The 25,435-nt window shown below is 41.0% G+C and overlaps 1 protein-coding gene across 2 annotated transcripts in view; it reads left to right on the top strand.

The window, feature by feature from the left end:
- Positions 1-22,639: 22,639 nt before the first annotated feature.
- abhd3 (abhydrolase domain containing 3, phospholipase) overlaps positions 22,640-25,435 on the top strand; it is a 101,611-nt gene continuing 98,815 nt past the window's right edge. For both annotated transcript variants that reach the window (XM_072570398.1, XM_072570399.1), the window contains exon 1: positions 22,640-22,894. In XM_072570398.1, coding sequence (XP_072426499.1) covers positions 22,685-22,894 — 210 coding nt within the window. In that variant the 5' untranslated portion in view covers positions 22,640-22,684. The remainder of the gene's footprint in view (positions 22,895-25,435) is intronic.

A 25,435-nucleotide genomic window follows, 5' to 3' on the forward strand; every position in this document is an offset into this window, starting at 1 on the left:
TCTAACTGCCACTCCAACTGATCCACATGATTCACAACTAAACACACTTACATCAGTAACATGGAAATTTTCCCTAATCTCCCACATCCGACAGGAAGAGCACATCACTCTACTAAAGGCCATCTTTGCACTTTTAGCCATCTACAGATCCAGAAAATAGTGCAGTCTTTCAGCTCTAAAAACACTGCTCCAGGCTAACTTAGTACCGATGTTTTATATTTTTTAATTTTAATCAAGAGACAGATCTCAATAAAGCATTATTTTAAAAAGACAGCCATTACACTTAAAAATCATGCACTTATCTGCTCCTGTGCTGTGAGCTCTCCCACACAGATTCCTCCTTGAAACATTAGCTGTTTTTCTCTGTCCACAGAGGCTTCCAGACCTACTGAGTTTCTCCAGCATTCTCTGTTTGTGATAAATTTCACAAGTCAAGAAGCACAGAGATGCCAAAACTTTGAAGATCCCATTGACTGCACACACGCTGCAGTGAGGGGGCAAAATCACAATGCTGTGGAGTTGATCAGCAGGAAGGGATTCCCTCCGATTAATGTTTAGACAATCTGTGATCACTGTTACCACTTTCTAGAGGTATGTGCCGGCTACACTGGCAACTGCATTGACTCCTCAATCTTCTCAGGTACAGTATTCTCATGTACCTGAAGCTTTGACAATCTTGGGACCATGCTGGGCTGCTTACCAGAAGATAATGTCAGGTGGCAAATGGACTTTAATGCAGATAAATGTGAGGCGATTCACTTTGGGAATAACAGGAAGGCAGAATACTGGGTCAATCAATTGAAAGATTATTGGTAATGTGAATGTGCAGAGGCATCTTGATGTTCATGTACATAGATCCCTGAAGGTTGCCATCCAGGTTGACGGTGCTGTTAAGATTGTGTGTTTGGTTTTATTGGTAGAGGGATTGAGTTCCAGAGCCGTAATGTCATGATGCAGCTATACAAAACGCTAGTGCGGCTGTACTTGAAATATTGTGTACAGTTCTGGTTGCCCCATTACAGAAAGGATGTGGAAGCATTGGAAAAGGTGCAGGGGAGATTTACCAGGATGGTGCCTGGTCTGGAGGGAAGGTCTTATGAGGAAAGGCTGAGAGACTTGGGTCTGTTCTCATTGGAAAGAAGAAGGCTAAGAGGGAATTTGACAGAGACATACAAGATGATCAGAAGATTAGATAGGGTAGACAGTGAAAGTCTTTTTTCTAGGATGATGACGTCAGCTTGTACGAGGGGGCATAGCTACAACTTACGGGGTGATAGATTTAAGACAGATGTCAGAGGCAGGTTCTTTATGCAGAGAGTGGTAAGGGCATGGAATGCCCTACCTGCCAATGTAGTTATCTCAGCCACATGAGGGAGATTTAAACAATCCTTGGATAAGCACATGGATGATGACGGGATAGTGTAGGGGGATGGGCTTAGATTAGTTCACAGGTCAGTGAGGCCTAAAAGGCCTGTTCTGCGCTGCATTGTTCTATGTTTGATAAGTGCTACCCATTGCTGTCATGGCTATTGACACCATTGCACAACACCCTGACTGATGCAGAGCACAGATGCAATGCTACCGATGCCTCTACCAGGGCCATGGTAATTGCTTTGCACAGTTCAGTCCAGTCTGGGAGACCTGTCCAGTACATATTGGTCAGAGTGTACCACATTGTCCTGGAGTGCTGTGCTCTGCATAACTGGGGCACACTAGGAGGTGATGTGCTGAATGTTCAGAAACTAGTGGAAGGGAAGCTTTTCTTCCAAGCATGAGAAAGTGGATGTTGGGGATGAGGAAGCTCTCCTTGTCTGTGAGAGTGCTCAGCTCTGTAGGGTGCTACAACCCTGAGAGGAGCTGATGAACTCCCGGTTCCAGTCGATGGGACCTGGGTACAGCAGATCATCATGGACTGTAGAATGGTCATTGGTCATGATGCCAACATTAAGTTTGCATATGGGGAAGAACTGTAATCCTCCATTGGTTTTAATAGTGTTCACTATTAACATTGAATGTTACAGCGCAGTACAGGCCCATCGGCTCTCGATGTTGTACCAGCCTGTGAAATTAATCTGTTGCCCATCTAACCTACACTGTTCCATCATACATATGTCCAATGCCCAGTTAAATGCCCTTAAAGTCAGGGAGTCTACTACTGTTGCAGGCTGGCCGTTCCATGCTCCTATTACTCTGAGTAAAGAAACTACCCCTGGTACCTGTCCTAAATCTATCACCCCTCAACTTAAAGCTATGTCTTCTGTGTTAGTCTTCACCACCCGAGGAAAAAGGCTCTCACTGTCCAACCTATCTAAACCTCTGATTACCTTATAAGTCTTGATTAACATCCTAATAAATCTCCTCTGAACACTTTCCATATGATGTTGTGACCAAAACGGTATGCAATATTCCAGGTGCAGTCTTACCAGTGTCTTGTACAGCTGAAGCATGTCCTAGTGGCTCCAAAACTCAATGCCCCTACCAATCAACACCAACACACCATATGCCTTCTTAACAACCCTATTAACCTGGGTGGCAAATTTCAGGGATTTATGCACCTGGACCCCAAGCTCTCTGTTCATCTACACCACCAAGAATTTTACCATTTGCCCAGTACGCTTGATTCCTGTTACTTCAGTCCAGCTCTGCATCTTATTTATGTCCCTCTGTAACCCACAACATCCTTCGGCACTATCCACAACTCTGCCCACCTTAGTGTCATTCTCAAATTTACTAACCCTTCCTTCTACACCTGCATCCAGACCATTTAAATAAACGACAAACAAGCAGTGACCCCAAAACAGATCCATGCAACACACCACTGGTAACTGAGCTCCAGGATGAATATTTCCCATTAACCACCATCCTGACTTCTTTCAGCAAGCCAATTTCTGATCCGGTTCACTAAATCACCTTCAATCTCCAAACTCCGTATTTTGTGCAATAGCCTACCATGTGGAACCTCAAGTGCCTTACTGAAGTCCATATACACCACATCAACTGCTTTACCTTCATCTACCTGTTTTGTCACCTTCTCAAAGAACTCAATAACAATTAGTTTGGCACAACCTACCCTTCACAATCCGTAATCAAATTATTCCATTCCAGATGATTATAAATCCTATTTCTTATATCCTTTTCCAACACCTTACCCACAACCAAAGTAAGGCTCACTGGCCTATAATTACCAGGGCTATCTTGACTCCCCTTCTGAAACAAGGAAACAACATTTGCTGTCCTTCAGTCTTCTGGCACTACTCCTGTCAACAATGATGACAAAGATCAAAGGCAAAAGCTCTACAATCTCCACCTTGGCTTCCGAGAGCATCCAAGGATAAATCCCATCTGGCCCAGGGGTCTTATCCATATTCAAATCTTACAAAATTGCTAAAACCTCCTCTTTGTCAATCAAACTCCCATCTAATCTTGTAGCCTGTATCTCCATATTCTGACGAACATTATTGGAGATGCCGGTGTAGGACTGGGATGTACAAAGTTTAAAAAATCACACAACACCAGGTTATAGTCCAACAGGATTAGTTGGAAGCACTAGCTTTTGGAGTGCTGCTCCTTCATCAGGTGGTTGTGGAGTACACAATTGTAAGACACAGAACTTATAGCAAAAGTTTTCAGTGTGATGCAACTGAAATGATACATTGAAAAATACCTTGATTGTTTGTTAAGTCTCTCATCTGTTAAAATGATCATATTAGTTTCACTTCTTTCATATGCAAATCACAACATTTTTTAAAAGTTACATTCTCAGGTTAATTTTAACAATTGGTGTAAGACTCTCTAAACTCATTTTTTAGATTAGAATCAGATTAAAAAATTATGGCACAGACAACAGCCCACAGGGGGCGAACACCTTCAACACATTATCTGGGCTGACACCTGGCCTCGTTCATTCCCCAGTACCAAATCCAATATGGCATCACCCCTTGTTGGCCTGTCTACAAACTGCATCAGAAAACCCTCCTGCGCACATGGAACAAAACTGACCCATTTAAACTACTTGAACTATAGTATTCCCAGTCAATATTGGGGAAGTTAAAGTCCCCCATAACAATTACCTTGTTAGTTTCACTCCTATTGAGAATCATCTTTGCTATTCATTCCTCTACATCCCTGGAAAAATTCGAAAGGCTATAGAAAATTCCCAACAGGGTGACCTCTCCTTCCATGTTTCTAACCTCAGCCCACCTACCTCAGGGGACAAGTCCTCAAACGTTGTCTCAGCTGCTGTAATATTACCCTTGATTAACAATGCTACACACACCCCCATCTTTTACCATCTTCTCTGTTATTATTGAAACTATAAATGTTTACTAGCTATAAATAGAATCTCATGTTTGAAATTGCCTGATTGGATAATGACTAGCTGCAGGTATCTTGGGAGCACTCAGCACTGAGTTACAGACACTTAGAGAAGTTTTGGTTGACAATGCAACTAAGGACAGGTAAACTGTAACTAGGATGAGAGAATGGGCTTGTATGTTCAACGGAGAGCCAGCTGAGCAGGCTATGTATGTGAGCAGCATGACTTTATGGCTGTTGTACCATTACTTTGCCAGTGAAGGGGTAAAGCAAGATTGCCAATGCTTATCCGGGTACACAGCAGCTTTGTAAAAAAAGATGATCTTTCTGCTGTTATCTGGTGAATACCAATTATTCCCAGAATAGCAGGTAGCAGAATAGGACTAGATGGTGCTATACAGGCAGGGTAGGTAGTTAATGAGGTTGGTTTGATAAGAATTGGTGAGTGAGAGTGTTACTCTGCATGAAATCTGAGAGTGGATTAATAAGATTCACCCAACATTTTTTTAAGTTTGCATTTTTTTCTATTACACCTTGGTGTTCCCAACATTTACCTGCCTCAAACCATGCTCCTATCTCTCAGTGCAAGATAGAACCTGCTTGAATCCACAAACGGAAGGATCACTTTGAGAGAGTTCAACGTGTTTTATCCTTCTCTTACCTCATCACCAATGTACAGATTGAGAGAATGCAGGTCTTTTTAGCAGCCAATCATAAATCCACTGGATCTGGTTCTCCATAATGGACACCAACGTTTCCATGGAGGAAGCCAAGAACTCACCTGCCAGAACTTGGATGGATCTCTTCACCTTTTCCTTAAGCCTATTCCTAACTGTTTCCGCTAGAAGTTCTTCTGTCTCTGTATCTCCATCAGGTTTGTCATGGTTATTTCTAGGCTCATATCATCAGTCATGAGATCATTGTGGATCTGCAGTACTGCAGTCCTCCTTCTCTCGGACCTCAGCTGTCACATCTTCCACCAGTCTTCGGGATACATATGTGATATTTTTACCAGATTAACCCGCTGAGCCTAATCATAAATACCTAACCATCAACATGAGTGTCTCAGCATTGGTGGATGATTCAGGGGAATGAGGCAAAGTTGCATCTTCTCACTGCTCAGTGCCAGTATTCTGAGAGATCATATTTGCTGCAAGCTGGCTCAGGCATTCTGACTCATCCTGCCGTGAGGGTCTGCAGTGGAGAACACTAAGAATTAGTTCACCATCCCATTTCCCTCCAAATATTCTGTATATCTCCAGGCAGAATCTTAAAGAGGTCTGAGAAACATGGGCCATGACAAGATGTGTGGCAGAATCAGATGGCAGGAGCAGTGAGTTCCATCTTACACCATCTTTTATGTTTTTGACAAGCAACATGGCAAGATTCCCATAAGGCAGTGGCAAGTTGCCAGCTGTTGATCATTATTACCTTGCTAAATGCCTTGCTAACAGCCAATTTATCTCATTAATAATCAGACTCCCATTTAACCAAACTTGTCAAGCAAACTTAAAGCCGAGATGCAAACACCTGGCAGATTCATCTCGCCCCTTGTTCTGAATAACCTCCATTTTTGGCACCAGGCACCCACAACCTGAGGCATTCTTCATGAGCAGCAACCATTCCACACCCATTGGTGCCAGCCTCTAAGAACCCTCATGACACACATTGAAGACACTTCTGCACTCCAGTGCTACCCCTCAGGTTGCACCAGCATCTATCATTGGAATGCTGTGGTAAGGACCCTTAGGGGCATTCACCCAGTTGAGGTCTGAACCATACTCCATCTCCATGCAATTCGCTTGCTGTATAGCATTCACTCAATCTACCTGGATGCTTACAGCATCCCTACCTTGCACTGTCTTTTCTGTTTGCCCTTGCAACCAGAGATACCAGGTTCATATTACTGCTGCCTTGCCTTGCTGCTTAGAGCAGCCACAAAGCTAGGAAGCTTGTCAGAGTTCACAGCAGGCTTTGGTCAACCCCTTTGTTCATTCTGGCAAGAACAGTATCTGATATCAGACCAGGACAAGGACCAAAGCCTTTGACACTAACCCACATGGGAGACTAATAAAGAAGGTAAAAGCACATGGGAACAAGTGAAATTTGGATCCAAAGATGAGGCCAAAATTGGCTGAGTGGTAGGTAGGAAAGGTGGGTGTTTGTGTGACTGGAGACCAGTATCCAGTGGTGTAGCACTGCTGGATGCCTTATGGTTTGTGATATATAAGAACAATATCAATGATGTGGGGGGGAGTGGAAATGCTAAGTAAGTTTGCAGATGACAAAAAGATTGGCTGAGTGGATAGTGAAGAAGTAGTTCAGGAAGTTGCAGACAAGTGGATCAGATGGACAATCAGTGGCAAATGGAAGTGAGGTGATGCACTTTGCACAACTGAGCATTCAATGGTTGGCAGAACACTAGGAAGCTCCGAGGGAGAGGGATTTTGGAATGCTTGTCCAGAGATCCCTGAAGGTGACAGGGCAGCTTATTAAGATAGTTAAGGTGGCATGTGGGACATATTGCTTTTATCAGTCATGGCATAGGTTAGGGCAGAGAGGTTATGTTGGAAGTGGAACTTTGGTTAAGCACAGTTGGAGTCTTGTGTGCAATTCTGGTCACCACAGTATTGGAAAGATGTGACTGCGCTGGAGAGGATCCAGAGGAGATTCACCAGGATGATGTGTGTGTTGGAGCATTTTATCTATGAATAGAAGCTGGTTGCTTTCTTTATAGCAGAGAGGACTGAGGGGGCATCTGATTGAGGTGTACAAGATTATGAGGAAAGTGGACATGGTTAGTAGGAAGCAGCTGCTCCCTTTAATTGAAGGATCAATAACAAGGGGGTATAATTTTAAGGTGAAAGGCAAACTGTTTAGAGAGGATTTCAGGAAATAGTTTTTACCCATAGGACAGTATGAATCTGGAAAGCACTGCCTGGGATGATAGAGGAGGCAGGAAACCTCACAACCTTTAAAAAGTACTTAGATGAGCAGTTGAAATGTCATAATATTCAAGGCTATGAGCCAAGTATTGGAAAATGGGATGAATGTCAATAGGTCAGCAACAGACTAGATGGGTGAACACCCAGTGTTGTATGTCTGTATGACTCTGAGGACCTGGTCAGGACAGTCAGAGTCAGAATTCTCTCCACATAAGGGTATGAGGAGCTGAAGGTCAGGCAGCTTACCATGGTCTTGGCTCTTTCTGCCCTATCAAGTGCTGTTTTGCTCCTGGATTGAAACAGCAGCTGGTGTTTTGGGAGATGAAAGTGAGTGGCACAGCTATAATTGTTGGTACCAGTGGGGAGGTATCCTGAGTGAGTGAGTAGGCAGCACAGAGGGTTAGTGGTGTTAGGGTGGGGAGGGTGAATGAGGCATGCAATTGTGAAAATGGTAATGCAAGTGCCTTAGTTGGATGTGGCAGAGATAGAGTGAATGTGATGTATCAGAGAGCAGATAGCTGCACTTAACTCTGGCAGTGTGGAGAATTAGGTGAAAGAGATGACAGTCAAGATTAGAGTGGTGCTGGAAATGCACAGCAGGTCAGGCAGCATCCGAGAGCAGGAAAATCAATGATTTGGGCAGGAGCCCTCCATCAGGAATAAGGACTCAGGGAGTGGAGAGATAAATGGGAGGGAGTGGGGCTGGGGAGAAGGTAGCTGGGAGTGCAATAGGTAGATGGAGGAAAGGGTAAAGGTGATAGGTCAGTTGGAGAGGAGGGAGGAGCAGATAGATGGGAAGGAAGATTGATAGGTGGGAGAGGTCATGAGGATAGTGCTGAGCTGGAAGTTTGGAACTGGGGTAAGATGGGGGGGGGGGGTGAGAGGGGAAAATGAGAAAACTGGTGAAGTCCACAATTATGCCCTGGGGTTGAAGTGTTCCGAGGCAGAAGATGAGGCGTTCTTCCAGGACTTGCATGTCCTCAGCAGAGTGGGGGGGGGGGGGGGGGGGAGAGAAGTTGAAATGTTCGCCGTCCACAGGGTGGTGGGGTTGGTTGGTGCGGGTGTCACGGAGATGTTCCCTGAAATGCTCTGTGAGAAGGTGTCCGGTCTCCCCAATGTAAAGGAGACCGCTTTGGGAGCAACAGATACAATACATGACATTGGTGGATGCGCAGGTGAAACTTTGAAGGATGTGGAAGGCTCCTTTGGGGCCTTGGATGAAGGTGAGGGGGGTGTGGGCGCAGGTTTTGTAATTCCTGTGGTGGCAGGGGAAGGTGCCGGGGCAAGGGGTGGGGGGGGAGGCGCTATCCTTCAAATAGGCCCTATACAGTCTTTTAACTTTGCAGTGATTTAAACAATTTCAGACCATAATTTGTCATCCATTTTGTTTCCACTTGTGCTTGTTACCAATTTTTTGGTCTCTTTCTGCCTGCTCCAGGCAAACTCTTTGTTTCTTTCCTTGTACCCATCACCTTTCCCTTTAGTCCTGGCTTGTCTCTCATTCAGTCTCTCCTGTTTTCCATCCAATCACAGACCTTCCTTTATTCTTCTCCCACCACACTTTTCTCAAAACCTGTTACTAACTTTTTCAAGCTCTGACCTGACTCTCTTCACCAATATTGAGTTTACTCCAGTAATCTCTACTTTGATTTCATAATATTCCCTAGTGCCTTAGATAATACCTGTCCCTCAGCCAGTATCACTAAAAATCAGATTATCTCAAAGCGGTCACATTGAAGTTTGTAGCAACTTGCTGTGTGCAAACTGTGTGGCACATTCTGCACAAGAGTAATGACTATGGTATTTTAAAGTACAGAGGGGTTTATCACCGAGGTTGTGAACAGTAGATGGCGAGGTTGTTGTAGAATTGAAAGTTTCAAATTTTACTTAGAAAGATTTAGGAAATATGTTAATGAATATTTCATTATCACACGCAAAGATATTTTTTAACCTTTACTCGATCCATTCATGTTGCATGTTTCATATTTCACATTAATGTATTATTTTGCATTATTATGCATTATCTTACATTATACATATGCCAGAAGCTTTCTTCTTATTTGGAGGTATGAAAAATACAAAGTACATATTAAATCCATCCCATTCAACACCCCATTATTATGAGCACGCATCGATAGCCCCATGATCTCTGATAAAAGGGAAGGACAGATTAAAAATCTCTTGGGCCAGTTCAAGGTGAATAGAATTCCAATCTTGGAAAACAAAAAAAATGTTTGGGAGTTGCTAATTTAAAACTATATTCGTTACAATATGTTCTTACTGATACGTTCTTATAGAAATTAGTGCTGGAGTTCGGTTCTTCGGACATTTACGCTGAAAACAAACAGGTTGAAACACTGTACCATGCACGTGCATTGCTGAAAATTCTAGCTGAAATAAAATATAATAAATCACTAAATATAAAAAAAAGTTAAGTACTTCAGGTCACTTTTCAATGGATATAGCTATAAAACATGATTAACTTGAAATGGTGACCATTACTAAATCCCTACATTCATAAATAAGATCATTTTTAAATAAAATAAATACAGTGATATGGAAGAAGTAAATGTAAATACTATAAATGAACGTTAAAATATCCTGAAGTTTTAATTGACCAGCCTCCATCTAGTGGCTGATATTGATCAGAGCAGCTGTCCACCAAAATCCAGAACTAGCTGCACCAACCAACCTATGTTACTAGGTAATGCTCACAACTTCAGTGCAAGTTCAGACAGGGATCCCAGAGTAGCATTGAAACTCTGATGGTGGCAACAGATACAAGAAACTTTAAATGTTAAAACAAAGGAACAGAATTGGGGAATGACTGATGGCCAGGGCAGCAACAGGAAAAAAAGGTCAGGAGCTATATGGGAAGTATGTTGGAGCGGGAGGATTCCCAACTTCCCACTAGTGGCAATGGACATCCAGGACTTTAAAAGTAAGAATGAAGCGTGGGAGTGGAAGCTTGGGGAAAGAAGGAAAAAAAGAGCAGGTTGTTCACAGAAAAAGAAGTCCGTTGCAATTACTATTAAGGTAATCCTCACATTAAATAAGTGTTGTCACTAATCTACAAGCAATGTTAAAACAAAACAATATTGATTGAGCAAACTTTAAATGCAGACACACTGTATTCCATTATTCTATCATTTCTGCGCAGCAGCAGCAGCCTCCAAGAAATTAATCAGATCTCTTCTGAATATTTACAGTGAACCTGTATCCGCTGCATGGCATACAACATCTTCAACTTGTGTCACCCAGCCCTACTATAACTTGGAGGTGCCGGTGTTGGACTGGGGTGGACAAAGTTAAAAACCACAACTGCAGGTTATAGTCCAACAGGTTTATTTTAAGCACTAGCTTTTGGTGCGGTGCCCCAAAATCTAATGCTTCCAAATAAACCTGTTGGACTATAACCTGGTGTTGTGTGATTTTTAACTTAGCCCTACTACGTATAGCCAAAATTTTATGTAAGCTATATTACTTGTGTTCATGACCTCTCACAGCCCCTATGGGCGGCATGGGTCTGGGTGGGATGCTCTTCGGAGGGTCAGTGTGGACTTGTTGGGCCGAAGGGCCTGTTTCCACACTAAGTAATCTAAAAAAAAGCATAATTTTGTCAAGTCTTAATAAAGTGAAAGCATTATTGCTGTGGTTCTATTGCACTGAACAAGATTAAATTTGTTATTGTTAGGCCCTAATAAGACATCCTGCTTTGAGACTCCAGGGAATACTGTAGGAGTCACAGAGCATCACTCTCATTTATTTTTCCAGAAGAAGTTTTACTGCAAAGATTAATACCACCACCCCTTAGTTTTATGCTGGAACAATTCTGCCTAAGCTATGTGAAACTTTCTCAGCTGAATAGATTACTTTTTCCACAGGAAACTTGCAAAACTCAATGCTGAGTCCCTCCACTCAAATTCACTTTATAATGATCCACACTGATTACAATTCCCAAGAGTGTTAGTGAACGTGCACTGAATCCATGCACCAGCTGGATTTAAAATAGCTGACAGTTCATTTACTTTATTTAAATCAACACATCTATACTACAAAGACTGCCCTAAAAGATTTTTGCTGGTTTAGATGATAAAGTGTGACATTATTGGGATTGATCCAAAATAATTCAAACAACAGCATTAATGTTAGGCACCACGTGAATTTTTGCATTGGGTTTTCTTTTACAAAAGTTCTGCTCTTAAAAAGTACCTCTCCAACGTAACTGCATTTGAGGACGTGTGTGAAGGACACTGATAAGATGAATCCTCACCACTGCTCATCATGTTTTACAAAGTCTCTCAGATTTGTTGTCACTATCCCATTTCCCAGTAGGGGTGTACAGACCTACTTGTTTCGAGGAGTGGAGCAAAACCATTTGGTAGTCAAACAAGAACAGTTTCTTGTTTTAAGCAATATATAATTTATTGCACAATATCATCTGGGTACAAGTGACATCAATTTGGTAGGCATTCTTGTAGAGTACAGCAAAGACTCAGATGGTAGGTCTTATTTATTCAAGATCTTAAGCTTCATAGAATCATCTGGTACTGAAGAGGTCCTTTAGCCCATCAAGTCTCTACTGCTAAAAATACAATATGGCTCCATTAGACCTACTTTCCTGCACTAGGCCCATAGTCTTTAAAGTTATGATACTTCAAGTGTACATTCATAGGCTTTCTAAAGGTTGTGAGGTTACCCACCACACTTATTCTCCCAGGCAGAGCATTCCAGACCCTCAACACACTCAGGGTGAAAAGTTTTTTTTCCACAAATTCTCTAAGCTTCCTGCTTTTCACTTTTAAAAAAAGTGTACTCCCACCACCACCTCCCCCTCCGTACTTATTTTTTACCCTTAAACTATGCGAAACAGCTGCATTCTATCTGCCCTGTTCTTGCCTTCATGATCTTATACACCTAAAACCTGTACAGTTCCAACATAACCTCTCTCCTCCTATAAACTAGTCTTGGCTGATATAGACATATGGGACCCCTGCCTCTATTACCCTATTAACCTGCCCTTCCTTCCTTCCACCTTCAGGGATGTGTGGACAAGCACCATTCTATTCATCTGAGCTTCCTAGTGTCCTTTCATTCATTGAATATCCCCAGGTCTTGTAACTTCTTCCAAAGTGTATCACTCCACACTTATTAGGGTTAATTTCCAGCTGTAGCTGATCTGTGCATTTGACCAATCTGTTTATATCTTCCTGTAGGTTAAGACATTCTTCCTCACTGTCAACCCAACCAGTAAATGCTTGGGTCATCTGCAATCTTATAATTCCTCTTCCACATTCTCATCTATATAATTTATGACTATCACACACAAGGGACTCTGCACTGATCCCTGTGGTACACCATTGAACACAGGGGCCGACTTAGACAAACCTTCTACCACCACCCTCTGTCTCCTGCCACTAAGCCAATTTTAAATCCAACTTGCCAAGTTTCCCTGGATCCCATGAGCCATTGCTTTCTTTATCCGTCTCCCATCTGCTACCTCGTCAAAAGACTTTGCTGAAATGTATATCAACTGCAGTACCTTCATCTGCAGACCTGATCACATCCTTGAAAAATTCAACCAGATTTGGTAGGCATGCCCTCCCTCTCACAAAGCCGTGCTGACTACCCCTGATCAGACCTTGCCTCTCCAAGTGGGGACTATTTTTCTCCTTCTGTATTTTCTCCAGTTGTTTCATTATCAGTGGTGTGAGGCTCACTGGTCTATAATCCCCTGTTTATCCCAGCCACCCTCCTTGTAAAATGGAACTTCATTAGCTGTCCTCCAGTCCTCTGGCACCTACCCTGTGGCCAGAGACTTTTTAAAAGTTTGGGTCAGGGGCCCTGTGATTTCCTCCTTCCTCTCCCATAGCAGCCTGGGATACAACTCCTGGGGATTTGTTCACTTTTAAATCTGCCACAAACTCCGATATCTCATCATTGCCTACAGTAAACTGTTGAAGAACCTCACAGTTCATACTCATAAATTCTGTATTTGCATCCTTCTTCTTCAAAGTGAAGACAAATGTGAAGTCTTTATTTAACACTCTACCAATGTTCTCTGGCTTTTCTCACATTCAAACCAATTTGACATCAACATACCAGGTGGTGTTTAAGACACTCCTCAGCAGTAACTCTTTCAGACCTTTGTACATATGCAATAAACAACTTTAAGTTTGAATTATATGGGGAATAAAAACATAAAATGTGAATAACGTCAGCAGGTCTGGCAGCATCTGTGGACAGAGATATAAAAGTTAATGTTTTGAATTCAAAGACTTTTCAATAACTAATTTTGTGCTTCAATGATGAGTCTTTGGAGTTGAAGCATTAACTCTGTTTTCTCCACAGATGTGCAAGTAGTTTCTGTTCCCCCTATACAATGGTTCATAAAGTTAGGATATTGTAAAAAAATCAGAATCACACAGGCATAGGGCTTAGCTCCACCATAAACTTGTTTATCAAAATAAGCCTCCTAATGTCCTGATGCAAAGCCTTCAAGCCAGTTTAAATGAAGTAGCACCTTGATTGGTTTGACAATTTAAATCCCTCAATGATTTAACCTTAGCTCAAAAACAAAGCCACCATGGCTGATTTGAAAACAAACCTTTGAGAAACCACAGCAGTACCTCAGATTTCTGCCCAAACCTTGATGGTTTCAGACCCAACACCCCTGGATTTGGTTGTTGCCCTAGGTTTACCTTAACCTGTCACACCTAATGTCCCTTGGAATTTGCTGATAACTTAGTTAATCCTTGCAGTGAGAACTTGTAGGTTGATCATTCCTGACCCTCCTTCTGACTGCAGACTCTTCCAGTTCACTACAATTTTGCTGGAAGTCCCCAGCAATTCTTGGCTGCTCCATATGACATTGTCTGTAGTCCTGAATCTGGCTGACCAATCTTGACCTTTCTTCTGACTTCAGTAAAGTTGCTTCAATGTTGTCCCCTCAAACATATCATAACCACATTAAACATAGTCCTGTTGTTCAGGATGTCTGAGAGCTAATCCTTCTTGGTGTATTTCATACACTGTCCACCAAGTATAATCACTGAAACAATACTTTCTCTTTCCATTGAGAATCCAGTCCAGACAATGTGATCAATTCAGTGTAGCTAAACTAGAACCAGAACTAGAGGACATAGGTTGATATGGATCAGATGCTGGCAAGTGGGACTAGGACAAATTATAATGTCTGGTCGACGTGAATGAGTTGGACCGAAGGGTCTGTTTGTGTTATATGACTCTATGGCCATGACTCTACGACTCCTGTTACCTGGAGATGACATGGTAATACACCAGACCTCTGGATGGACAAAGGTTTGAATGATCAATTTCTCTCCTCAAAAGGGAACCCATCACAGTAGCATTGGTCAGATTTCAATATTATTATGTAAGTTGAGCAATCTCTTGATTGTATCAGGCAAAGGCGTGTAATGACACTTCGTTACACCTTTGACCTATGATAGAAGTACAACAATGTTGAATTACTCATGTTGAGCTATTGTCTGAATTTAACCTTTTGTGTATTTGTGGTCTCACCACTGCCCTGTATAAGAGCAGAAAGATGTTATTATATAAAAACTCAAATCAGTTTGGATTGAAGGTCAATTTGATTTTCTAATTGACTGGTGTACAAGGACACCCTGATTCCTTTGTACATCCACACTTCCCAATATATCACCATTTACTCTGCTTTTCTGTTTTTCACCCCAAAGTGTATAACTTCACACTTAGCTACGTTGTACTGCATTTGCCATGTTCTTGCCCACTCAACTTGCCTAAGTCTCCTTGAAGTTTCCTTACATCCTCATGACTCATAATTCTGCCCAGTTTTGTCTCATCAGCAAACTCGAAATGTTGCATTTTCCTTCATCAGGAAGGATAGAAAAGGATGCAAAAGAGGAGGGAAAGTGGCATTTTTGATCCGGGATAGCATTACAGCTGTGCTGAGGGAGGATATTCCCGGAAATACATTCAGGGAAGTTATTTGGGTGGAACTGAGAAATAAGAAAGGGATGATCACCTTATTGGGATTGTATTAAAGACCCCCTAATAGTCAGAGGGAAATTGAGAAACAAACTTGTAAGGAGATCTCAGTTATCTTTAAGAATAATAGGGTAGTTATGGTAGGGGATTTTAACTTTCCAAACAAACATCGACTGGGACTGCCACAGTCTTAAAGGTTTAGATGGAGAGGAATTTAAGTGTGTACAAAACAATTTTCTGATTCAGTATGTGGATGTACCTACTAGAGAAGGTGCAAAACTTGACCTACTCTTGAGAAATAAGGCAGGGCAGGCGACTGAGGTGTCAGTGGGGGAGCACTTTGGGGCCAGCGACCATAATTTTATTCGTTTTAAAATAGTGATGGAAAAGGATAGACCAGATCTAAAAATTGAAGTTCTAAATTGGAGAAAGGCCAATTTTGACGGTATTAGGCAAGAACTTTTGAAAGCTGATTGGAGGCAGATGTTTGCAGGTAAAGGGACGGTTGGAAAATGGGAATCCTTCAGAAATGAGATAACAAGAATCCAGAGAAAGTATGTTCCTGTCAGGGTGAAAGGGAAGGCTGGTAGGTATAGGGAATGCTGGATGACTAAAGAAATTGAGGGTTTGTTTAAGAAAAAGAAGGAAGCATATGTCAGGTATAGACAGGTTAGATCGAGTGAATCCTTAGAAGAGTATAAAGAAAGTAGGAGTATATTTAAGAGGGAAATCAGGAGGGCAAAAAGGGGACATGAGATAGCTTTGGCAAATAGAATTAAAGGAGAATCCAAAGGGTTTTTACAAATATATTAAGGACAAAACGGTAATTAGGGAGAGAATAGGGCAGCAAGATCAGCAAGGTGGCCTTTGTGTGGAGCCACAGAAAATAGGGGAGATACTAAATGAATATTTTGCATCAGTATTTACTGTGGAAAAGGATATTGAAGATATAGACTGTAGGGAAATAGATGGTGATATCTTGCAAAATGTCCAGATTACAGAGGAGGAAGTGCTGGATGTCTTGAAATGGTTAAAGGTGGATAAATCCCCAGGATCTGATCAGGTGTATGCTAGAGAAGTGATTGTTGGGCTTCTTGCTGAGATACTTGTATCATTCATAGTCACTGGTGAGGTGCCGGAAGATTGGAGGCTGGCAAATGTGGTGCCACTGTTTAAGAAGGGTGGTTAAAGACAAGCCAGGGAACTATAGACCAGTGAGCCTGACCTCATTGGTGGGCAAGTTGTTGGAGGGAATCCTGAGGGACAGGATGTACATGTATTTGGAAAGGCAAGGACTGATTAGGGATAGTCAACGTGGCTTTGTGCATGGGAAATCATGTCTCACAAACTTGATTGAGTTTTTTTAAAGAGGTAACAAAGAAGATTGATGAGGGCAGAGCAGTAGATCTATATGGACTTCAGTAAGGTTCGACAAGGCTCCCCATGGGAGACGGATTCGCAAGGTTAGATCTCATGGAATACAGGGAGAACTAGCCATTTGGATATAGAACTGGTTCAAAGGTAGAAGACAGAGGGTGGTGATGGAGGGTTGTTTTTCAGACTGGAGGCCTGTGACCAGTGGAGTGCCACAAGGATCGGTGCTGGGTCCTCGACATTTTGTCATTTACATAAATGATTTGGATGTGAGCATAAGAGGTACAGTTAGTAAGTTTGCAGATGACACCAAAGTTGGAGGGGTCGTGGACAGCAAAGAGGGTTACCTTAGATTACAACAGGACCTGGACCAGAAGGTCCAATGGGCTGAGAAGTGGCAGATGGAGTTTAATTCAGACAAATGCGAGGTGCTGCATTTTGGGAAAGCAAATCTTAACATGACTTATACACTTAATGGTAAGGTCCTAGGGAGTGTTGCTGAACAGACAGACCTTAGAGTGCAGGTTCATAGCTCCTTGAAAGTGGAGTCACAGGTAGATAGGATAGTGAAGAAGGCGTTTGGTATGCTTTCCTTTATTGGTCAGAGTATTGAGTACAGGAGTTGGGAGGTCATGTTGCAGCTGTACAGGACATTGGTTAGGCCACTGTTGGAATACTGCATGCAATTCTGGTCTCCTTCCTATCGGAAAGATGTTGTGAAACTTGAAAAGGTTTCAGAAAAGATTTACAAGGATGTTGCCAGGGTTGTAGGATTTGAGCTACAGGGAGAGGCTGGGGCTGTTTTCCCTGGAGCGTCGGAGGCTGAGGGGTAACCTTATAGAGGTTTACAAAATTATGAGGGGCATAGATAGGATAAATAGACAAAGTCTTATCCGTGGGGTCAGGGAATCCAGAACTAGAGGGCATAGGTTTAGGGTGAGAGGGGAAAGATATAAAAGAGACCCAAGGGACAAATTTTTCACGTAGAGGGTGGCATGTGTATAGAATGAGCTGCCAGCGGATGTGGTGGAGGCTAGTACAATTGGAACATTTTAAGAGGCATTTGGATGGGTATATGAATAGGAAGGGTTTGGAGGGATATGGGCTGGGTACTGGCAGGTGGGACTAGTTTGGGTTGGGATATCTGGTCGGCATGGACAGGTTGGACCGAAGGATCTGTTTCCATGCTGTACATCTCTATGACTCTAAGTCATATAATCATGAGAAGTTGGGGCCCAAGCAGTGATCCTTGCAGTATTAGTCACTATAATTTGGAAAAAGACCCGTTTACAGGTATTCCCCTTCTCCAATTCCTGCCTGTCAACCAAATCTTAATCCATGCCATTCGTGCTTTAATTTTTCTTACTAACCACTTATGAGAGACCTTATCAAAAGCTTTTTGAAAATCCAAATATATATCTACTGGTTCTCCCTTATCTAATCTATGACTTACATTCTCAAATAATTCCATTAAATTCCTTAAAAATAATGATAATTCTTTCATAAACCCATGCTGGCTTTGGCCAATCCGGTTTTAATTTCCAAATGCTCTGTTATCTTATATTTTATAATAGATTGTAGCATTTCTCCCACTACTGATATTAAGCTAACTGGTCAGTAATTCTGTTTTTTTCTCCTTTTCCCTTTTTAACTAGTGGGGTTACATTTCCTTCAACTTGTAAGAACTGTCCCAGAGTTTACTGAATTTCAGAAAGTGACTATCAGTGCATTCAATATTTCCAGGGCTACTTCCTCTAGCACTCAGGGATGTGGATAACCAAGCCTTAAATGATTTGTTCAGCTTTTTACCCCATTAACCTCCCAGGCAGTATTTTCTTACTAATATGATTTCCTTCAATTCCGTACTCTCTAGACCCTTGGTCCCCTGAACATTTCTGGGGGGCTATCCATAGACCTCTTTTGTGAAGAGAAAATCAATGTATGTGTTCAATTCTTCTGCTATTTCTTTGTTCCCAGTTATTAATTTCCACCCATTTCTTACTGTAGAGGACCTACATTTGTCTTAACTACTTTACATTTTGTAGAAAATTTTATAGGCAGTTTCTATGCTCTGTGTACTTTTAATCTTATGCTTTATCGTCCTCCTCTTGATCAAACTTTTTGTCCTCTTTTGTTGAATTCTAAAATATTCTAATCCACAGGTTTGCTGCTTTTTCTGGCAATGTTAAATGTCTCCTTTTTGCATCGAATACTATTCCAATAACTTTCCTCACTAATGTTGTCCTTTACTAATAATGCTACTCTGCGTCCTTTCCCATTTTGTTCTGAAATAATTAATACTATTCAGTTCCCATCCTTTGTCATCCTGCAGCCTTTTCTCTGTAATTGTAACTACATCCTAACTGTTTATATCTATTTGGGCTGCTAATTAAACTACCTTATTACAAATGCTCTGCACATTAAGACACATTTTTAGATGTACGTTTTTTTAACCTTGTTAGTCATTTTGACTTTATTTTGCACTATAGCAACATTTGTTTGTCACCTTGTTTTTTTTCTGCCTTCCACTTTTGCTTCTGACACTGTCTTTTGCTCCTATCTTTGTTCCTCCATCCTCTGCCTGCCAGTTCTAAGAAGGGTCACTGGACCCGAAATGTTAACTCTGATTTCTCTCCACAGAAGCTGCCAGATTTGCTGAGATATTCCAGCAATCGCTGTTTTTGTTTCAGATTTCTAGCATCCAGAGTTCTTTTGGTTTTTTACTTCTTAGATCCACTCAGTCAAGTTTGGATCGGACAACCCATTACATTACATAACAGTTTGATAATGGCCATTCATTTCTATCTGCTACAAATTGTTTTCGGGTTTTCCATTTTGCTGTGTATAAACATGGGGGCAGGCTATGGGAAACTCCATAGCCTTCTGCATTTGCCCATCTTTAAACAAAAAGATGTGTGAAATCCCTGTATGTCCATTTTTAATCAGGCGGGTTGCCAGGGACCTGATATTGTCTGTCGTCCAAAGGCCAGTTAAAATAAATGATTTAAGGCAACCATCTCATCATTGTGTGTCTTATAATTAAAAGCCTCATCTGTAAGTTTGTAAAATGACATGTTGGTACTGGTCATTGCAATGCAGAATGTTATTAAGTTCGTAATACTTGTAATACAATTTGAAACATAACACACAGGGCAAATGTTTCTATATGTTAATGTTTTGCTTACACCCATCACATCTTGGTGGATCTCCAAATCAGCAGCAATGAGGGAGCAACCGCTGATATCAATGTCCTGTTCCATAGACTGAGCTCTGATCTACTGATCTCTCTACATGAATGATGACCACCCTCCTCAGAGGCTTTAGTGCCACTGTCAATGGAGACGACGATCTCTGCTGACCCTGGAGGAAGCTATGAGAAGATGCTCACAATGCAGCTGGTACATGCCACTCCTCCATCTTCATGCACAGTGTTATCTCCATTTATCCCTGAGAAGGAAAGGAACCTGGAGGGAAGTACAGGTGCCACATACCGCTCTTGACCAACGACCAGTGCACTGAGACCATGCGATTGGATGCATGTCCTTGCAAGCAATAGATCTGATTCTCCTTGGCGGTCCATTCAACAACCTCATGGCATATAGTCCCATGTCAGGATGACTGTAACCTGCAACTTTATTGTGCAAATGTTTTACTTGGAGACATCTCTGTAGCATTTTAAAACACAACAGTGAGCCTTCCAGATCCATCTGGAGGTAGGTGAAGTGCTGAAAATCTGGCTGACATAGACTTTGGAAAGTCTTCCAAAGATTATTGCTAAATCCAATAATAGCAACCATCTTTGTTGGTCTGTCTACAGTGTTTAAACCAACCACTAAAATATATATATATAAAATGTATACAGTTAATGTAGAAAATATATATTAACAGTTTTTCTGATTGTGACACGTGTTACAGAACAGGTTATAGGTGGTCTTAATGGAGTGATAGAGTCATAGAGTTGGATATAAATACAGACCTTCAGTCCAACACATTCATGCTGACCAGATATTCGAAATTAATCTAGTCCCATTTACCAGCATTTGGCCCATATCTCTCTAAACTCTTCCTATTTATATACCCATCCAGATGCCTTTTAAAGGTTGTAAATATACCAGCCTCCACCTCTTCCTCTGGCAGCTCACTCCATACATGCACCATGTTCTGTCTGAAAAAGTTACCTTTTAGTTCTCTTTTAAATCTTTCCCCCCTCACCTTTAACCTATGCCCTCTAATTTTGGATTCTACTACCCTGGGGGAAAGACCTTGACTATTTACTCTGTCCATGCCCCTCATGCATTTATGAACTTCTGTAAGGTCACCACGCAGCCTTTGATGCTCCAGGGAAAATAGTCCCACCCTATTCAACCTCTCCCTCTAGCTCAAACCCTCCAACCCTGGCAACACCCTTGCAATTCTTTTCTGAACCTTTCAAGTTTAACAACATCTTTCCTATAGTAGGGAGAACAGAATTGAATAGCATATTCAAAAAGTAGCCTAACCAATATCCTGTACAGTCTTAACATGAGCCCCCAACTCCTATACTCAATGCACTGACCAATAAAAGCAAGCATACCAAAATGCTTTCTTCACTATCCTGTCTACCTGTGATTCCACTTTCAAGAAGGTATGAACCTGCAAGCCAAGGTCTTTTTGTTTGGCAACATGCCCCAGGACCTTATCATTAAGTATACATATATTACCCTACCAAAATGTAGCACTTTGCATTTATCTGGATTAAATTCCACCTGCCACTCCTCAGCCCATCGGCCCATCTGATCAAGGTCCAGTTGTACGCTGAGATAACCTTCTTTGCTGTCCACTATACCACCAATTTTGGTGTCATGTGCAAGCTTCTTAACCATACCTCCTATATTCACATCAAAATCATTTTGACCCCCTAGAAACGAGGTGATAAGCTTATCATGGGATCACTTTCATTACAAACAGATTGGCTTAATTTCTGATCCCATTGCTTGGAAGAAGGTTAGAGTCAGTAGCAAGTAAATGGAGTATGAAGTGGGGACCAAAATCAGTGGCTTCAGTCTTTCCAGCATGGGAGAAAGGCAAGTGTACGGAGTTAAGTTACAGATCAACTATAAACTCATTCATTGGTGGAACAGACTCAAATGACAAATAACCTAAACATGTTCCTCTGTCCTGATGTTCCTAGACTGGCTGATTAATACTGAAGCTGACTGTGGTTGTGCAGAATATTGGAAATCCAATGAACATGCAGCGTGATCACTTGTGGCTCTTTTCAAGATGAGCTCTCAGTTTAATTTACGGCATAATCTCCAAAATTAGATATGATAAAAAATTAAACATCAAGCTCCTAAAGGTTCTTTACTCCTTTTCAGCATTGCTTGCTATGTAGAGTAAGCTGCAAAGTGCAACACCTACTTTATTCTGTTGTATGTATACTTTAGTCATTTCTCCGAAAGAATTTAATTCATACTTGTTTCAGTGAGCAGTGATTTAATCATTCATTAGTAACGAAACTAATATTGTCCTCAAGCCTGGGAATAAAACAAGCTCTTAATGAGGCACCATGGTGGCTCAGTGGTTAGCACTGCTGCCACATAGCGCCAGGGACCCAGGTTTGATTCCATCTCGGGCGACTGTCAGTTCTCCCGTGCCAGCATGGGTTTCTTCCAGGTACTCTGGTTTCTTCCCACAGTCCGAAGATGTGCAGGTTAAATGGATTGGCCATGCTACATTACCCATAATGTCCAGGGATGTGCAGGATAGATGGATTGACCATGAGAAATGCAGGGTTAGAGGGTGGGGAGGTTGGGTCTGACTTGAAATCTCTTTGGAGGGTCAGTTGGACTTGTTGAGCTTATTAGCCTATTTCCACAATGTAGAGATTCTATACAAAAAAAATATGTAGTTTGGATAAGTGAGGAAGGAATGTAACGTGTGATGCTATCTCTCCAGTAGGTGGCATTTAAATGGCTGAGTAGATGCCTTAAACCTATAAATAGAAGCAGAAGAAGATTGTGCTGGTGTATGAGGGTTGGGCTGAAGGACGCAAAAATCTAGCATTACAGCCTCTGTTTCTGATGAGCAGTGCAAGTGACTGGTCTTTATTTGTAACCAGTAGCACAGCAATGATCGATCTGAGACATAATGTGAACATATTGACCAGAGATCTGAGAGTGTATTTAGAAAATCAGGTCAAAATCAATCTGCCAGGTTCAGGGGTAGGTTTGTCTCTTGTTTTAGGTTTCGGTGCTGCCTACATCTGTTATTACCTGAACTCAATTGCAAAGGTAAGCAAGAGGTTTATTGCTTTTGATTTATCAGTCTGTTGTAAAGTCTGCCTGATCAGGTCTCAAAAAGCAAAAAAAAAATAAATGATTTACAGTAATGTTACATATTTTCTCATGTCCTACATCTTAAGCCGTCTCTTACTTTGCCAGAAAAAGGTTTGCAGCTAAATCGATTCCTGTCAGGATAAGATGAAGTGATTAAATCTCTGCTGCAGTCATTGGTGTTATTATAACTGTTTGCATTTTATTTTAAAATCTCCAATCATAAGTTTCTACTATTGTCTCAAATGGTCAAAGTTGTCGCTTCCAGATGTATCTGTAATACAGATTTGTACTAAAGCCAGTGACACCTTCTCAAGCTCGATTTCTCAATATGCGTTGTTCCATTCTATTCTTTAATTTTGTTACCTTAATACACCATTGGCCTGTGGCCAATATGTTCAACCACACGTCTTCTGTTGTGCAATCTCATTCTTTCAAAATCAATGTGAACTTTTCTGTTAATTTCTCTATCTTTTATTTGTTGTTAGCCTTATTTGAATTGCATTTTCAGAAGTCACAACTGCTTTGCAATTAGGCTGACACCATAGCCACTTAAAAAAATCCCAGTTGCCTTAATTTCAAGAATCTATTGTTTTGAGCACACAGCCTTAACCTGGTCAGCAATTAAGTTAGCAGTGTGATAGTTATTGTACTGAGGTGAGTTTTGAGTTAATCTATTTGGCTATATCTTCTGTGTGCTTTTTTAATGAAAAAGTAAATACCTATAGGCAGACAGTTATCATTTATCAGATAAATTAATAACCTGTTTTAATTACTAATCATACACTGACATATTTCATAGTATCTTTCTTATTCATGACTGTTGATGCTCTTTCAAAATATTTGAGAAAATTAATTTGCAATCTTGAGAGCAATATATGAGTAATTGTGATCATTATTAAAATTAAATGATTTAATGATAGATGAATAACTATTACATGTGACCAGCAATAAAAGACAAACGATCGATAACTTCACTCTCAAATCCAGTAAACAGAACACATTGACATTGACAACATTGCACAACCTATAACACAAGAGGTATTGCACTTGAACCAAGTCAAAGTTCACTAATATATGTTGGCGACTCCCAAGTTTTCACACTCAGAAGTCTTGTCTGTGGAAATATAGATAATAAAATGTCAAATAATAAAAAGAATAAATAAAATTTTAAAAAGAAGTGTCTCTGATATGATACAGTCAGGCCTTGTGCAAAATATTAAATGCTTTCCATAGTCCTCTGTGTGCTAGGACAACAAATTAAATTTTATACATATTTATTTGGTGGTAGAGCACTAGTACATTGCTGAAAAAAAGGACACATTTTGTCAAGTTTTTCATCTTGCGCTCATCAGGACATTTCATGAGAAATACTAATATAAAAAGGGGAAACAACATTTACAGTGTATGAAAAGAGAACATTACTTAGTTGACAAATTGGTGGAAGAATGCACCAGTTAATGACTGAGACAACTAACTGCTAGGCATTAAATTTTAAACTAGGCAGTTGACAATAATCAAGGCATTGACATGAGAAATAAGCTAGAGGAAAAGTTGCCTCCTATTTTACTGAGTTGAAGCAACACAATGTGATTACAAGTTCTTTCTCTCTACAAAGAATTGGGCATTTTGTATTAATACATGTAGCTTCTGGTACATGCAAGGGCATCACGTTACAAGCCCAACTGATGATTCAACTTGGTTGTCAGCACAATTGTTCACACACAGAATTATTTCAGAAGTGTTGCCATTTGCAGAATCACATCTAATGTTGAACACTGTTGTGAGCTTCGCAATTGCAAACTGCTTGGGTATGGACAGTATCTTGTTTGCTATAAACAGCTGAAGGAACATGCAATTTGACATGATCTACCAGTCTTTGGAGCATATGGCCTACTTAACCAGCATCACAACAGCTCATATAATGTTATTACTTATGAGAGTTTTTAAAAACTTCAATGTTGACATCACTGGCCAGTATTAAGGGTGAGTCACATTGCTATGGTCCTGGTATCACATGTAGGCCAGGTAAGGATGGCAGACTTCCTTCCTAAATGGACATTAAAGAATGAGGTGGTTTTTTATGACAATTGATAGTGATTATATGGTCACAATTGGACTAGCTTTTAATTCCAAATTTTAATGAATTCAAATCTCTGCAATGGGGAGATTCAAACTCATGTCCTCAGAACATTAGACTCGAGCTCTGGATTAATCCCTTTGTCACTAGGTCACCACCTCCTGTTGTGATAGGCAGAAAATCTTTTTGGCTTAATGTTTACATCCTGTTAGTGTTGCGACTACATAGTAATAACTGCTAGCTTCACCCATTGTTCAAACCTTTGAAATTCCTTAACATTCCAGGGTATACAAAGCCTAATCTGGGTAACCATTATCCTGCAGGAAGACTTCGATGTCCCTATTTCAGCAATGCAGTTAACATATGGATAGCTCTATGTCGCAGGTTGCCAATACATTATAGCGCATGTCACCAAAGGA

The sequence above is a fragment of the Chiloscyllium punctatum genome, chromosome 5 (assembly GCF_047496795.1).
Source record: "Chiloscyllium punctatum isolate Juve2018m chromosome 5, sChiPun1.3, whole genome shotgun sequence".
NCBI lineage: Eukaryota > Metazoa > Chordata > Chondrichthyes > Orectolobiformes > Hemiscylliidae > Chiloscyllium > Chiloscyllium punctatum.